This window comes from Nerophis ophidion, linkage group LG07 (genome assembly GCF_033978795.1).
Source record: "Nerophis ophidion isolate RoL-2023_Sa linkage group LG07, RoL_Noph_v1.0, whole genome shotgun sequence".
NCBI classification, from domain to species: domain Eukaryota; kingdom Metazoa; phylum Chordata; class Actinopteri; order Syngnathiformes; family Syngnathidae; genus Nerophis; species Nerophis ophidion.
This window is the reverse complement of record NC_084617.1, coordinates 66,960,269-66,978,444: the sequence shown is the minus strand read 5'-3', so window position 1 is coordinate 66,978,444 and position 18,176 is coordinate 66,960,269. Positions and strand designations below refer to the sequence as shown.

At 41.2% G+C, this 18,176-nt stretch overlaps 1 protein-coding gene across 4 annotated transcripts in view; it reads right to left on the bottom strand.

Annotated features, from left to right (window-relative positions):
* adgrd1 (adhesion G protein-coupled receptor D1) overlaps positions 1-18,176 on the bottom strand; it is a 94,797-nt gene that overhangs the window by 24,494 nt on the left and 52,127 nt on the right. For all 4 annotated transcript variants that reach the window (XM_061906922.1, XM_061906923.1, XM_061906924.1 and 1 more), the window contains one exon: positions 2,184-2,257. In XM_061906922.1, the coding sequence (XP_061762906.1) occupies positions 2,184-2,257 (74 nt within the window). The remainder of the gene's footprint in view (positions 1-2,183; positions 2,258-18,176) is intronic.

Genomic DNA, 18,176 nt, shown 5'->3' with positions numbered 1-18,176 from the left:
TTATAAGTACTTCAAAAAAGTGTGTATAACATATTTTGGGCTTAAACCTGGATTGTGTTGCTAATGAATAATGAAAAACTCTGTGTCTGAGTCCTTGTATCCTGACTGTGAACCAACAGATTCAAAATGGTACACAGCAAGTTTCTGCAGGACGATCTCTGCGGATGTGATGTCTTTTTCTTGATTTATGTGTGTATCTTGTTAAGACTGTGTTTTTATTTTTGAGCTGGAGAGCAGGAACCTGCTGCAAACTGGTGTTTAACAGAGTCAGGCCCCGTTGACTGTCACACAACTGTTGCTTTAAAATAAAAAATGAGCCATGTACATGTCAAAAATAGACATTTTTATGACCTTTAGTCGCGTATTTACTCCATTTGGTGCTGGATCCATGATTGAATCTAAATAGTCTATAGTAATGGAAAGATGTGAGTGTGGACCCTTACAATAGGGTTGTCTAATGTGCAGGCCTGGGGTCATTTGAGGCCTGCAGTTATCTTTTATTGGTCTGCTACACATAGTCAAAGTCAAATCAAACCAACAAATGGTAAATCTAGAGCAAGAAGTAACAATGTAAAGAGAAAACTCACAAGTTGAAGCTTACAAATAATAATCCCGGTCAATTATTTTTTTGTCAATTAAATACAGTGAAGATGGGCATATTTCAAACATAACTGCAAATAAGGATTAATCATGATAACTAAATAAAAACGGATCAATCTTATTATACATTTGATACCCCTGATAATAACACAAATATTTCTCTTTAAATATATATATATACATACATAAATATACATGTGTGTATATATATATATATATATATATATATATATATATATATATATATAAATATATATATACATACACATATATATACATACATATATATATACATATGTATATATACACACATATATGTATATCGATATATATGTATATATTTGTGTCATGATCCGTGGTCCGGATCATGTTTAGTTTAGTTAGGTTCTGTTAGTTTTTGGACTTCTTTAGTTCCTGATCACACTTCCTTGTTTTGTCACTATGATTTTCACCTGCCTCTGTTTGGGACACACCTGTGTATAATCTAGAGACACTATTTAAGCCTGCCTTTTCCGGTCACTCGGTGTGCATTCGTTGTTTGCGGTATGCAGCTCTCACCTTGGTTTATTCTTATTCTTGATTCCTGTTCTGATTACTGTGCTAAGTTGTCGCCTTAGCTTCCCGTGCGTTTGGCACACTTTTTCTTTTGTTTGTTTCTGTCTGTTTTGTACAGTGTATTATTTATTAAATCAGATCCTATCTTGACGTTTACGTCCGGAGTGTCCGTGTTGCTTTAGAGAAACGATTCCGCACAAAGATGCGACCCCCACGTGACATATTTGCATATATATGTTATATATATACATACATATATATATATATATGCATACATGTACATATATGCACATATATGTATACATGCATATATATGCATATGTATGCATATATATGTATATATACATATATATGTATACATATACACACAAATATGTATATGCATGCATATATATGATTATATATGCATATACATGTAAATATATATATATACACACACACATATATATATATATATATATATATATATATATACATTTAAAAATAATCTGAACATCAAAGTGCCCCCTCCCTACATCCTTTGATTTTTCAGTACAACCCTGGCTGACATCAAAGCTGTGAGAGCCAGAACTATCGTCTTTCACGAGGGAGAACAGGAATCTTATTAAAACGTCTCCTCTACGAAACACGCTGTCCTCTCTAAAGCATGCTGTGGTTTCACATTCACTGTGGCGCAGCCATATCCAAGTGGTTACGAATGTAGCATGTGACCATGAGGGTGACGGTTTGATCCTTCCCGTCTGTATTCACAGCTAACTCCCCAAACTGGAAAACTGCCCACTGCCCCACTGTGTCATTAAAGCTGGGGGCTTATGGTGCTGCTTGAAAACATAAGAGGAAAAGTGTAATGCCTGTATCAAAAATGCACATACATGACACTTTTTCTGTGTAACGGACTACAGTTAATCAAGTCTTCTCAGAATATCAAACTACATGTAATATGTGTGCTGATGCACACAACTAAATGAAGTGACAAGCCAACAATCAATCACAAGGAATGTTGCGCGTAACGAGCATCAATAACCCACCTGTAGTCCAGGAAGGCACAATACAGGAAGACTTTATTGCTCTGATTCAGCACTTGTTCCTGCTGTTCTTCATTCTGTAAAAAAAGACACAAAAAAGGTAACAAATACCGATCCATTTTCTCTACCGCTTGTAATCATTAGGGTTGCAGGTGAGCGGGAGCCTACACCTAGCCCAAAACCTAGACTGGTCACCCATCAATCACACATTTAAAAAACAAGTATTTACACCAGGTGTCGGCAACCCAAAATGTTGAAAGAGCCATATTGAACCAATATATATACAAACCCCGTTTCCATATGAGTTGGGAAATGGTGTTAGATGTAAATATAAACAGAATACAATGATTTTCAAATCATTTTCAACCCATATTCAGTTGAATATGCTACAAAGACAACATATTTCATGTTCAAACTGATAAACATTTTTTTTTTTGCAAACAATCATTACCTTTAGAATTTGTTGCCAGCAACACGTGACAGAGAAGTTGGAAAAGGTGGGAATAAATACTGATAAAGTTGAGGAATGCTCATCAAACACTTATTTGGAACATCCTACAGGTGTGCAGGCTAATTGGGAACAGGTGGGTGCCATGATTGGGTATAAAAACAGCTTTCCAAAAAATTCTCAGTCTTTCACAAAAAAGGATAGGGTGAGGTACACCCCTTTGTTTCTCAACAAAACAAGTGCAATTGCAAGAAATTTAGGGATTTCAACATCTACGGTCCATAATATCATAAAAAGGTTCAGAGAATCTGGAGAAATCACTCCACGTAAGCGGCATGGCCGGAAACCAACAATGAATGACCGTGACCTTCAATCCCTCAGACGGCACTGTATCAAAAACCGACATCAATCTCTAAAGGATATCACCACATAGGCTCAGGAACACTTCAGAAAACCACTGTCACTAAATACATTCGTCGCTACATCTGTAAGTGCAAGTTAAAGCTCTACTATGCAAAGCGAAAGCCATTTATTAACAACATCCAGAAACACCACCGGCTTCTCTGGGCCCAAGATCATCTAAGATGGACTGATGCAAAGTGGAAAAGTGTTCTGTGGTCTGATGAGTCCACATTTCAAATTGTTTTTGGAAATATTCGACATCCTGTCATCCGGACCAAAGGGGAAGCGAACCATCCAGACTGTTATTGACGCAAAGTTCAAAAGCCAGCATCTGTGATGGTATGTGGGTTCATTAGTGCCCAAGGCATGGGTAACTTACACATCTGTGAAGGCATCATTAATGCTGAAAGGTACATACAGCTTTTGGAACAATATGTGCTGCCATCTAAGCGCCGTCTTTTTCATGGACGCCCCTGCTTATTTCAGCAAAACAATGCCAAGCCACATTCAGCACGTGTTACAACAGCGTGGATTCGTAAAAACAGAATGAGGGTACTTTCCTGGCCCGCCTGCAGTCCAGACCTGTCTCCCATCGAAAATGTGTGGCGCATTATGAAGCATAAAATAAGACAGCGGAGACCCCGGACTGTTGAATGACTGAAGCTCTACATAAAACAAGAATGGGAAAGAATTCCACTTTCAAAGCTTCAACAATTAGTTTCCTCAGTTCCCAAACGTTTATTGAGTGTTGTTAAAAGAAAAGGTGATGTAACACAGTGGTGAACATGCCCTTTCCCAACTACTTTGGCACGTGTTGCAGCCATGAAATTCTGAGTTAATCAGTTTTTGAAAAAAAAAAAAGTTAATGAGTTTGAACATCAAATATCTTGTCTTTGTAGTGCATTCAATTAAATATGGGTTGAAAAGGATTTGCAAATCATTGTATTCCGTTTATATTTACATCTAACACAATTTCCCAACACACACACAATAGTTGTGGTGAAATGTGTCCTCTGCATTTGACCCATCCCCTGGGAGGTGAGGGGAGCAGTGGGCAGCAGCGATGGCCGCGCTTGGGAATCATTTTGGTGATTTAACCCCTAATTCCAACCCTTGATGTGGAGTGCCAAGCAGGGAGGTAATGGGTCCCATTTTTATAGTCTTTGGTATGACTCGGCCGGGGTTTGAACTCAAAATCTACCGATCTCAGGGCAGACACTCTAACCACAAGGGCACTGAGCCGGCTTGAAGGATAATCTTCACACACCTAGTCTGTGTGACTACTTTAACTTTAACTATAACAACGCAGAAAGAAAAAAACTGAGTGAAACTCCTGCCTATCCTTCAGAATTTGACTTGATTAGGTCACTCTTTACACAACTCCTCTAATTAAAAGTCCCAGAAGAAAATGAGCTAATGACTGATTAACCTCGGTGTTGGGTCAAAGCACTGCCCTCCTCTGTCCCTAGATGAAAACATTTCACTGAAAGATTGCTCACCTCTCCCTAATCCCTCCGCCTTGATTCCCAGACTTGATACGTTCACGACTGGATGAACTCTGTCTTTTCTATTTCCTTCTGGAAAAGTGCGAGCAAGAGCGAAATTGACAGTCAGGACTGTTTCCTGGCCTACGCGTCCATATGACGACGCGTAGCGCAACACCTTGACTTCATTGTCTCTCGCTCTCATTCTGTCTGATTCACACATGCAAAACTTTAGCCGTTGATTGGGACACTCTGGATGACCGCATGGAGAGACAGTCATGTGGCCTATCAGACCCGCGAGAACAAGATAAATGCAGCGGGTCATCACGGCCAGCCGCAGCAAGCACACGCGTGGGTGACTTGACTGCACTACTGAGGACTTTTCCTACTCCCACGACTTGCGTGGTTTGTATGAAATTGCCCTAAAAAAAACACAGACTGTAATTGGCACTCTGTAAGCTTCGCTTTATAGTGTCGTATTTGCCCGCCGCAATTGCAGCGCAATGAGAGAAGCCTAATTATTGCACATTAAAGGGGAACATTGTCACAATTTCAAAAGGGTTAAAAACAATAAAAATCAGTTCCCAGTGGCTTGTTGTATTTTTTGAATTTTTTTTCAAAATTTTACCGGTCCCCGAATATCCCTAAAAAAGCTTTAAAGTGCTTGATTTTCGCTATTTGCGACGCGACTATCCATTTCCCTGTGACGTCATACAGTGCTGCCAATATGTAAACAAACAATGGTGAATACCACAGCAAGATATAGCGACATTAGCTCAGATTCAGACTCGGATTTCAGCGGTTTAAGCGATTCAACAGATTACGCATGTATTGAAACGGATGGTTGGAGTATGAAAGTATTGAAGAAGAAACTGAAGCTATTAAGCGACTAGCTATTGACGCTATTCATAGCCATAGCATGGCCGAATAGCTGCGTTAGCATCGCCGGTAAAATGTGCGGACCAAACGATCAGGACTTTCGCATCTTGTGACACTGGAGCAACTTAAATCCTTCGATTGGTAAGTGTTTTTTTCGCATTGAATGTGGGTGGAAGGAAACGTAATATAGTTGCAAATGCATCTGCAGGTTATCCATACATCTCTGTGCCATGTCTGCTTTAGCACCGCCGGTAAGTAGCATGTTAGCATTGATTAGCATAGCATATTAGCATCGATTAGCTGGCAGTCAACATCAACAAAACTCACCTTTGTGAATTTGTTGACTTTATAGTTGCAAATGCATCTGCAGGTTATCCATACATCTCTGTGCCATGTCTGCTTTAGCACCGCCGGTAAATAGCATGTTAGCGTCGATTAGCATAGCATGTTAGCATCGATTAGCTGGCAGTCACGCCGCAACCAAATATTTCTATATAGCACATAAGTCAACATCAACAAAACTCACTTTTGTGATTTAGTTGACTTTATCGTTGCAAATGCCTCTGCAGGTTATCCATACATCTCTGTGCCATGTCTGTCATCGCCGGTAAAATGTGGAGACACTCTGGCACATTCAATGGGGGTCTGGCGGCAGACACTTTCGCATATTCGGGCCAGTGGTGCAACTTGAATCCCTCCCTGTTAGTGTTGTTACACCCTCCGACAACACACCGACGAGGCATGATGTCTCCAAAGTTCCAAAAAATAGTCGAAAAAACGGAAAATAACAGAGCTGAGACCCAATGTTTACAATGTGTTGAAAATGAAAATGGCGGCTGTATTACCTCGGAGACGTCACGTTCTGATGTCATCGCAAAAAGAGCGATAAAACAGAAAGGCGTTTAATTCGCCAAAATTCACCCATTTAGAGTTCAGAAATCGGTTAAAAAAAAAAAAGGTCTTTTTTCTGCACCATCAAGGTATACATTGACGCTTACATAGGTCTGGTGATAATGTTCCCCTTTAAGCACTGGATATGAACCTTGCCTTGTGGGGAAACTATCCATAATAGGCAAACCTTTGGCTTTAACTATACTCTGGCTCAAACGAAAATAATTGATTGATTGATACTTTTATTAGTAGATTGCACAGTTCAGTACATATTCCGTACAATTGACCACTAAATGGTAACACCCGAATAAGTTTTTCAACTTGTTTAAGTCGGGGTCCACGTTAATCAATTCATGGTAAGACATTCAATGACTTACAACGATGTGAGCTGCACTGCAAAAAGTCAGTGTTCAAAAATAAGAACAAAAAAAATACAAAAATGAGGGGTATTTTACAAACCCCGTTTCCATGTGAGTTGGAAAATTGTGTTAGATGTAAATATAAACGGAATACAATGATTAACAAATAATTTTCAAACAAACTGTATTTAGTGACAGTGGCTTTCTGAAGTGTTCCTGAGCCCATGTGGTGATATCCTTTAGAGATTGATGTCGGTTTTTGATACAGTACCGTCTGAGGGATCGAAGGTCACGGTCATATAATGTTGGTTTCGTGGAGGGATTTCTCCAGATTCTCTGAACCTTTTGATGATATTATGGACCGTAGATGTTGAAATCCCTAAATTTCTTGCAATTGCACTTTGAGAAACGTTGTTATTAAACTGTTTGACTATTTGCTCACGCAGCTGTGGACAAAGGGGTGTATGTACGTCGCCCCATTCTTTCTTGTGAAAGACTGAGCATTTTTTGGGAAGCTGTTTTTACACCCAATCATGGCACCCACCTGTTCCCAATTATCCTGCACACCTGTGGGATGTTCCAAATAAGTGTTTGATGAGCATTCCTAAACTTTATTAGTATTTATTGCCACCTTTCCCAACTTCTTTGTCACGTGTTGCTGGCATCAACTTCTAAAGTTAATGATTATTTGCAAAAAATATATATATATATTTTATCAGTTTGAACATCAAATATGTTGTCTTTGTAGCATATTCAACTGAATATAGGTTGAAAATGATTTGCAAATCATTGTATTCCGTTTATATTTACATGTAACACAATTTCCCAACTTATATGGAAACGGGGTTTGTATCTGAACTAGGCAAAATTATCTGCCAATAGAACAAGAAAGAACATGTGGCTTGTCAAGACTTTCCAAAACAAGTAAAATTAGCTAACATCAATGAACCCCAAAAATACCTTAAAATAAGTATATTCTTACTAATAACAAGTGCACTTTTCCTGGTAGAAAAAAAACCGAGACATTTTTGCCCAATATGTTGAAATATATTCTTAAATGAAGTAAATGCTAGTACCATTTTCTTGACATAATGATATGCGCTCGGCATTACATTTCTCGAAAGCAGCAAACCTATATTAAAAACTAATGTATTGTTCTCAATGGAAAGGCAAAAGGCTTGTTACTCTCGGGGTCTCCTAGCCACTCAGGCAAAACATATAACATATGGTCTAAAAATGCATTTTTCCATCGATATCATGACATCATCGCGCCAAGTGCGTGCTCTTTCAGTCAATTAGTGCGCATAAATACAGCCCGGCTCCCGGCCAAAATGTTTTTAATTGTGATTTTGAAAAATTTATCTGAATGTGCATTATCTTTTTCTGTTCAAAATTGTTTGAAATGTCCCATGTTAAATGTTTTTTTTTTCATGCTTAAAATAAGAAACGATTACCTTAAAAAAGTAGTTTTATACTTCTGAGTGTTGATGACACAGCTTTGCAACAGTTGATATTCTAGTTTCAAGCATGTTTTACTCAATATAGCACAACAAATCTCAGCAACAAACTGTAATATCTTACTGAAATCATTTAGGACCAAACCCTTAAAACAAGTAAAACACTGTAACATAAAATCTGCTTAGTGAGAAGAACTATCTTATCAGACAGAAAATAAGCAAATATCACCCTTATTTGAGATATTTAATCTTACTTAGATTTCAGTTTTTGCAGTGTGCCAGAACCATTTCGGATCTAATTTCTCTAACTTTTAATCCCTAGTAGTGGAATGTACTGTTTAATGCAAAATGTCCACAAGCCACTACAGTACATGACGTCATTGTTTACATTGTGTTCATAGTCATCGTTGCAGGGTCACTGCCTGTAGAAATGGTTCAATTAAAGAAGAGTAAGCAATACATGTGTCATGATTTGGCAGCTCTGCTGCTTTGTTCTGGTCACGGGGCAGATCCACTTTTGCACACACTTGATACCCATTTCCTCCTGACTACTAAGGCCCTGTCTACATGAAGCCGGATAACTCCCTAAAGGTATAATTATTTAGCCCAAGCACCGTGTCAGCTACACAAAACCAGCGATTAAGGTTCCCTTCCTTGGAAATTTTTTTACACAGGTAAACATTTTTTACACGCCACACATACATACCTCCACCCCCAATCCAATGCCCTCGAGGCAAATCTCATAGGGATGATGGAAGGATGGTCAGTGCCTGAGAGCTGCGGCCTTCCACCATGACCCCGCACTCCCTTCCCTCTGTTGCTAGATATCTCCAGATGTACGTTGTAATATTTATATGTGCTTTGCTATGGAGGTTTTTTTTTTTCCCACTCCAGACTTTTTTTTACTCTTCCTTCCCTAGCGTTTTACCTTTTTCCCCATCTTTTACAGAGCACCTCGTGGCGACCCATCAGCACTGCAAAAACTGAAATCTAAGTAAGATTAAATATCTCAAATATGGGTGATATTTGCTTATTCTCTGTCTGATAAGATAATTCTTCTCACTAAGCAGATTTTATTTTACAGTGTTTTACTTGTTTAAGGGTTTTGGTCCTAAATGATCTCAATAAGATATTACAACTTGTTGCTGAGATTTTATGACCTATATTGAGTAAAACATGCTTGAAACTAGAATATCAACTATTGCAAAGCTGGGTCACTAACACAAGTATAAAAATATGTTTTCAAAGTAATACATTCTTACTTCAAGCACGGGAAAAAAAATCCTGATGCCGAGCGCATATCATTATGTTGAGATAATGGCACTAGTATTTCCTTAATTTAAGAATATTTTTAAGATATATATTTTTTTTCTACCAAGAAAAGTGCGCTTGTTATTAGTGAGAATATACTCATTTTAAGGTATTTTTGGGTTCATTGAGTTTAGCTAATTTTACTTGTTTTGGAAAATCTTGACAAGCCAAATTTTCTTGTTCTATTGGCAGATAATTTTGCTTAGTTCAAATAAAATACCCCTCATTTATGTATTTTTTTTTTTCTTGTTTTTGATTGCTGACTTTTTGCAGTGAGCATTCCTGTTCTGTAACCCTGTACACTGTTTGTCTAATCTTGAACGGGTTTGTGCTGAAAATAATTTTTTGTTGTACTTGTGCAATGACAATAAAGACCTACCTATCTATCTACACGGGTAAGTGCGGCGTGTATTTCTTCAATTTCCGGTTTTTAGCTTGTTATGGACTAATCGATCGTTTACAAACTGAGTTCGGAGAGGAAGTGACGCCAGAAAGAACGCACCCCACACAGGAAATGAGGTCAGAAAAAACGCGCAACAGCCAGCTTCATAATAAAGCGGTTACATTCAGCTAGCCGAAATAGCATGTTAGCATTGATTAGCTTGCAGTCATGCACCGATTAGCACTCCAACTAGTCAATGACATTAACAAAGCGCACCTTTGTGCATTCGCGCACAGCATAAAACGTTTGGTGGAAAAAATGAGACAAAGCAGGAGTGGAAGATTTTACATGCATCACAGTCCACACTATGGTGAGTTCAAGAACCGCCAAAATTAGTAGGACAAAACAATGTTCACCAAATACTCTCATCAGTGAAGCATACACACAGACTGTCATGTCTTGTGATCATGTTCTGTTCAGTTATGTTCTGTTTCTTTTTGACTCCATTAGTTCCTGTTTTTGCGCACCCTAGTTTGTTTTGGTTTCCATGACAACTCATTAGTTTCACCTGCCTCATTTGTTTGAACTCACGCACCTGTTGTTAATCATGTCACTATTTAAGCCTGTCATTTTCTGTTGGTCGTTCTGGTGTCATCACTCTTGGTTTTGCTCCGTCCATGCCATAGGTCGTACTGATTGATGTTCATTGTTCATGCTTTGATTGATTGATTGATTGATTGAAACTTTTATTAGTAGATTGCACAGTTCAGTACATATTACGTACAATTGACCACTAAATGGTAACACACACGATTAAGTTTTTCAACTTCTTTAAGTCGGTGTCCACGTTAATCAATTCATGGTGCTGCTTTGCTCATGTCACAGTAAGTGTTGTTTGTTTTATGTTCATAGTTTATGTTTAAGTATTTTTTTTTTCCTGCGTTACGTTTTGCGCCTCAACTGTGAGTGCCTTTTGTTTGTAGCTTTTGAGTTAAGAATAAAATCGTGTATTTACCTTTACGCCATGTCCCTTCACCTTCCTTTGCATTCCGGGAAAACAAACCCCACCACAGTCCACGTTTTGACACAGGCATGTTAAACAGTGGGCTTTCTAACAATTGGGAAGGTTTGTGTTCAATGTTTGTCCTCGAACAAAAAATATACTAAAACAAACAAAAAAAAATGTTCCCCCCATTTTTTCCATTTTTTATCCTATTTTAAAAATGCTCCAAGTCATCCACTAGGGCGGCACTAAAGAGCCGTGGGTTGCTTTGATTGATTGATTGAAACTTGTATTAGTAGATTGCACAGTACAGTACATATTTGACCGCTAAATGGTAACACCCGAATACGTTTTTCAACATGTTTAAGTCGGGGTCCACTTTAATCAATTCATGGTATGAAGTTCCTACTAGCGACGCTGAGATCATTATCCATGTGTTTATTACGTCTCGTCTCGATTACTGTAACGTATTATTTTCGGGTCTCTCTATGGCTAGCATTAAAAGATTACAGTTGGTACAACAAGCGGCTGCTAGACTTTTGACAAGAACAAGAAAGTTTGATCATATTACGCCTATACTGTATATACCTTTTTATACATATATACCTACATATATACCTATACTGGCCCACCTGCACTGGCTTCCTGTGCACTTAAGATGTGACTTAAAGTTTTTACTACATACGTATAAAATACTACAAGGGCTAGCTCCATTCTATCTTGCTGAATGTATTGTATAATATGTCCCGGCAAGAAATCTGCGATCACAGAACTACGGCTTATTAGTGATTCCAAGAGCCCCAAAAAAGTCTGCGGGCTATAGAGCGTTTTTTATTCGGGCTCCAGTACTCTGGAATGCCCTCCCGGTAACAGTTCGAGATGCTACCTCAGTAGAAGCATTTAAGTCCCATCTTAAAACTCATTTGTATACTCTAGCCTTTAAATATACCCCCTTTTTAGACCAGTTGATCTGCCGTTTCTTTTCTTTTTCTCCTCTGGGCGATCATGAATGGGGGGCGGGTGCGACACAGGTCCGGTGGCCATGGATGAAGTACTGGCATTCCAGATTCGGGACCCGGGGTAGAACGCTCGCCTGTGCCTCGGTTGGGGACATCTCTGCGCTGATGACCCATCTCCGCTCGGGATGGTCTCCTGCTGGCCCCACTATGAACTGGACTCTCACTATTATGTTAGCTCCACTATGGACTCTCACTGTTATGTTGGATTCACTATGGACTGGACTTTTACAATATCATGTTAGACCTGCTCGACATCCATTGCTATCGGTCTCCCACTGGGGTGAGTTTTTCCTTGCCCTTATGTTGGCTGTGTACCGCGGATGTCGTTGTGGCTTGTGCAGCCCTTTGAGACACTTTTGATTTAGGGCTATATAAATAAACATTGATTGATTGAGTTTCTGACCCCCGCTCCAAGTGATTGTGCTTGTTGGTTCTGTCTATCTGTGTTGGCCCTGCGATGAGGTGGCGACTTGTCCAGGGTGTACCCCGCCTTCCGCCCGATTATAGCTGAGATAGGCGCCAGCGCCCCCCGCGACCCCAAAAGGGAACAAGCGGTAGAAAATGGATGGATGGATGGATGGGTTCAATTTCAGCTTCTCACTTCCAGTTCAATCAATCAATCAATCAATGTTTACTTATATAGCCCTAAATCACTAGTGTCTCAAAGGGCTGCACAAACCACAACACAAACCACTACGACATCCTCAGTAGAGCCCACATAAGGGCAAGGAAAACTCACACCCAGTGGGACGTCGGTGACAATGATGACTATGAGAACCTTGGAGAGGACGAGAGCAATGGATGTCGAGCGGGTCTAACATGATACCGTGAAAGTTCAATCCCTAATGGATCCAACACAGCCGCGAGAGTCCAGTCCAAAGCAGATCCAACACACCAGCGAGAGTCCCGCTCACAGCGGAGCCAGCAGGAAACCATCCCAAGCGGAGGCGGATCAGCAGCGCAGAGATGTCCCCAGCCGATACACAGGCGAGCGGTCCATCCTGGGTCCCGACTCTGGACAGCCAGTACGTCATCCATGGCCACCGGATCGGACCCGACCCCCTCCACAAGGGAGAGTGGGACATAGGAGAAAAAGAAAAGAATCGACAGATCAACTGGTCTAAAAAGGGAGTCTATTTAAAGGCTAGAGTATACAAATGAGTTAGTTTGCAGTTAGTCCGCTCCTGATTGTGTCCTCACTTTACCCATTCCTATTCTTTGTTTTCATATCAAAAGAGTTTCCTCCTTTAATTTGTCACCCGTGTGTGCTTTCAAATAATGGGGGAAAAATACTGCCAGGGCAATGTTCCTCTTTATCAACCCCCCGCCATCAACTCTCTGTTTGCGGTAAACCCTGCACGTGGTTTCAAGTAGAGCAGCTTTGGAGGAACCTGAAAGTCAATGGTGATTGTTAAAATGCACTGGGAGATCTGGCTGAAGCCAGCAGTTTTGTTCCCGGGTGTCCTATAAGGCCTCAGCGTCTCCCAGGCAGCCGGTGCTCCAAGTCTTTATTAACAACAGAAGGCAAGCGAACACCACTATGGAAAGTCTTCTGAGCCTCATAAGACAAAAGAGAGCAAAAGAAGGAGAGTGGACAATAATGAGCGATAGGATAATAAAGGAGAAGATTGGGGGAGTGAGGATGATCAACATCAAAACGTCTTTGAAAAACTTTCTCGGGTGTTCCTGTCTGTCAACTGCAGTGCTATTACCGTGATGAGATCAATTACCTACAACAGGGGTGTCAAACTCATTTTAGAGCGGGGGCCACATGGAGAAAAATCTACTCCCAAGTGGGCCGGACTGGTAAAATCCCTGCACGATAACTTAATAATAATGCATCCCGAACTCTTCCGAGCTACATTATACACCCCCGTTACCACCAAAACCTGCCCCCCTATCCCCGCCCACCTCAACCGACGCACGGAGGGGGCCGGGTGTGGGGGGGGGGGGAAATATAATGTAGCCCGGAAAAGTTATGGATGCATGGGATTTTGGGTATTTGTTCTGTTGTTTTATGTTGTGTTACAGTGCGGATGTTCTCCCGACATGTGTTTGTCATTCTCGTGTTGGATCCATTATGGATTTAACTTCCACAGTATCATGTTAGACCCGCTCGACATCCATTGCTTTCGTCCTCTCCAAGGTTCTCATAGTCATCATTGTCACCGACCACCCACTGGGTGTGAGTTTTCCTTGCCCTTATGTGGGCCTACCGAGGATGTCGTAGTGGTTTGTGTTGTGTTTTGTGCAGCCCTTTGAGACACTAGTGATTTAGGGCTATATAAGTAAACATTGATTGATTGATTGATTGATTCTTGTTTGGTGTGGGTTCACAGTGTGGCGCATATTAGTAAGAGTGTTAAAGTTGTTTATATCACAACCCTCAGTGTAACCTGTATGGCTGTTGAAGAAGTATGCCTTGCAATCGCTTGCACATTGAGTTGGCACCCGAAAACTAGATGTGGCGGGCCGGCACTCAGATAGCGTGGTATTAAAGCGGACGCGACGACATGGTCGAGAGGATGTTTAAGGCACTGCCATCACGGCACGCCCTCAATATTGTTGACCAAGTGAAAATCTGAGAATGTTATCCTGGGGAGATTTCTAAGAGAGACACTGAACTCCGGAAAAACCTTCCGGAAAAATGGGGGGATCGGCAAGTATGCAGCTGAGCCACATCAAAGTGATCCAAGAGCCGCATGGGGCTCCAGAGCTGCGGGTTGCCGACCCCTGATCTACAAAGATACAAAAAATTGCTATTGCAACATCCAGTAGACACATGTAGAAGAGCCGTGGTGGTAGCGGGGGTGTATATTGTAGCGTACCGGAAGTGTTAATGCTGCAAGGGATTCTGGGTATTTGTTCCGTTGTGTTCATGTTGTGTTACGGTGCGGATGTTCAATCATTTCTGGTGACTACCTCTCGAAGCTCATCGAGAGAATGCAGAGAGTGTGCGAAGCAGAAATCCGTCATGGAATAAACACATTATTATGCCTAATTTTGTTGTGATGCCCCGCTGGATGCATTAAACAATGTAACAAAGTTTTCCAAAATAAATCAACTCAAGTTATGGAAAGGCCCTGCGATGAGGGGGCGACTTGTCCAGAGTGTACACCGCCTTCCGCCCGATTGTAGCTGAGTTAGGCACCAGCGCCCCCCGCGACCCCAAAGGGAATAAGCGGAAAAAAAGGGATGGATGGATGGAAGTTATGGGGAAAAAAAATGCCAATATGGCACTGCCATTTTTTTTTTTAAACATGCCTCAAAACAGCAGCTTGGAATTTGGAACATGCTCTCCCTGAGTAGTTGGGAAAGGGCATGATCACCGCTGTGTTACATCACTTTTTCTTTTAACAACACTCAATAAACATTTGGGAACTGAGGAAGCTAATTGTCGAAGCTTTGAAAGTGGAATTCTTTCCCATTCTTGTTTTATGTAGAGCTTCAGTCGTTCAACAGTCCGGGGTCTCCGCTGTCGTATTTTACGCTTCATAATGCGCCACACATTTTCGATGGGAGACAGGTCTGGACTGCAGGCGGGCCAGGAAAGTACCCGCACTCTTTTTTTACGACACCACGCTGTTGTAACACGTGCTGAATGTGCTTGGCATTGTCTTGCTGAAATAAGCAGGGGCGTCCATGAAAAAGACGGCGCTCAGATGGCAGCGTATGTTGTTCCAAAACCTGTATGTAACCTTCAGCATTAATGGTGCCTTCACAGATGTGTAAGTTACCCATGCCTTGGGCAGTAATGAACCCCCATACCATGAACTTTGCGTCGATGACAGCCTGGATGGTTCGCTTCCCCTTTGGTCCGGATGACACGATGTCGAATTTTTCCAAAAACAATTTGAAATGTGGACTCGTCAGACCACAGAACACTTTTCCACTTTGCATCAGTCCATCTTAGATGATCTCGGGTGCCGTTTCTGGATGTTGTTGATGAATGGCTTTCGCTTTGCATAGTAGAGCTTTAACTTGTCTTTGACTTATCAGTTTGAACATCAAATATGTTGTCTTTGTAGCATATTCAACTCAATATGGGTTGAAAATGATTTGCAAATCATTGTATTCCGTTTATATTTACATCTAACAAAATTACCCAACTTATACGGAAACGGGGTTTGTACTAGCAGTTCTTCAATATTTGGAACGCACAGAAAAGGGAAAGACGCATGTGCTCTTGGCTCACATAAAGATTGTGAATGGTGGGCAAAATTCCAAAAATAAAACTTTTCCAACCCATGAATCACCTTTAATGGTGAACAACTGCTCCCGAGTGTCATTACTGACATAGCGCTTGTATTCGCTTTGTATTGCATCCATCCCTCCATTTTCTACCGCTTGTTTTTATAGGGGCGCGTGTGATGCTGAAACCTATGTCAGCTGCAATCGGGCGAAAGGCGGGGTACACCCTAGACAAGTCACCACTTCATCGCAGGGCCAACACAGATAACTAAGCTGGTATACAAACACAGACATCTAAGAGGCGCATATGACAAACTAAAAACTTAAGCTTCCCAGTTTGTCTTGTGCATGAGACAATCCACAACCAGCAGAGTCCAGAGGTTGGCTGCAGTCAAAGCAGCAACACTCAGCACTGACAGCCTCTTTAAGTCCCGACACGTTGAGCAATGCGAGGCCAATTGAAAGATGAACCGTCAACATCTGGTTAGACCACAAGACGCGGCAAAGAAAAGTATCAAGAGTTGTTTTAGCATACGGATCAAAACTAACAGACAATTGCTGACACCACCCTGCGCATATTCGACGTCTTTACAAGATTTTGGAGGAATGTTTCTGTAAGTCCACTTCATATTTTTAGTGCATCTGACACTGCGGGTTGGTTGATCTTAGGTCCGACATCACAACGGATTACAACATCTCTGTCAGTTTGTCCATTGGGAAAACATTTTAGATGCAACACAGATAATCACATTTACATTTTCAAAGGCTTTTGTCTCTGGCAAATCTTTTGAGATCAACTTGTTGGATCCAGGGATGTTTTTCCTGAGACACAGAGTAAGTTCTGGATCTGAATATAATTTTGTCCATTTGATCTTGGATTGTAGCTTTCGCTTATCGGTTTTATTTAGGACAAATGGCTGAGATAGGCGCCAGCGCCCCCCGCGACCCCGAAAGGGAACAAGCGGTAGAAAATGGATGGATGGATGGGCTTTGGCAAAGCCCTGTATACACCGCAAAAAGTCAGTGTTCAAAAACAAGAAAAAAAAAAAAAATTATTTGCCAATAGAACAAGAAAATTCGGCTTGTCAAAACTTTCCAAAAGAAGTGAAATTAACTGACCTCAATGGACCCAAAAATATCTTAAAACAAGTATATTCTCACTAATAACAAGTGCACTTTTCTTGATAGAAAAAAAAAGAGACCTTTTTTTCTCAATATGTCTTGTTCACGAGTGAGGGAAGAGTGGATCGTGAGATCGACAGGCGGATCGGTGCGGCGTCTTCAGTAATGCGGACGTTGTACCGATCCGTTGTGGTAAAGAAGGAGCTGAGCCGGAAGGCAAAGCTCTCAATTTACCGGTCGATCTAGGTTCCCATCCTCACCTATGGTCATGAGCTTTGGGTCATGACCGAAAGGATAAGATCACGGGTACAAGCGGCCGAAATGAGTTTCCTCTCCCTTAGCGATAGGGTGAGAAGCTCTGCCATCCGGGAGGAACTGAAAGTAAAGCCGCTGCTCCTTCACATCGAGAGGAGCCAGATGAGGTGGTTCGGGCATCTGGTCAGGATGCCACCCGAACGCCTCCCTAGGGAGGTGTTTAGGGCACGTCCAACCGGTAGGAGGCCACGGGGAAGACCCAGGACACGTTGGGAAGACTGTGTCTCCCGGCTGGCCTGGGAACGCCTCGGGATCCCCCGGGAAGAGCTAGACGAAGTGGCTGCGGAGAAGGAAGTCTGGGTTTCCCTGCTTAGGCTGTTGCCCCCGCGACCCGACCTCGGTTAAGCGGAAGATGATGGATGGATGGATGGATGGATGGATGTTGAAATATATTCCTAAATGAAGTAGATGCTGGTGCCATTATCTTGACATAATGATATGCGCTCGGCATTACATTTCTTGAAACCAGCAAACTTATATTGAAAACTAGTTTATTGTTCTTAATGGAAAGGCACCAAGGCAACCGCTTGTTACTCTCGGGGTCTACGAGCCACTCAGGCAAATTGTGTGGTCAAAAAATGCATTTTTCCATCGATAACATGACATCATCGCGCCAAGTGCGTGCTCTTTCAGTCAATTATATGAATATATATATATATATATATATATATATATATATATATATATATATATATATATATAAATATATATATATATATGTATATATATATAT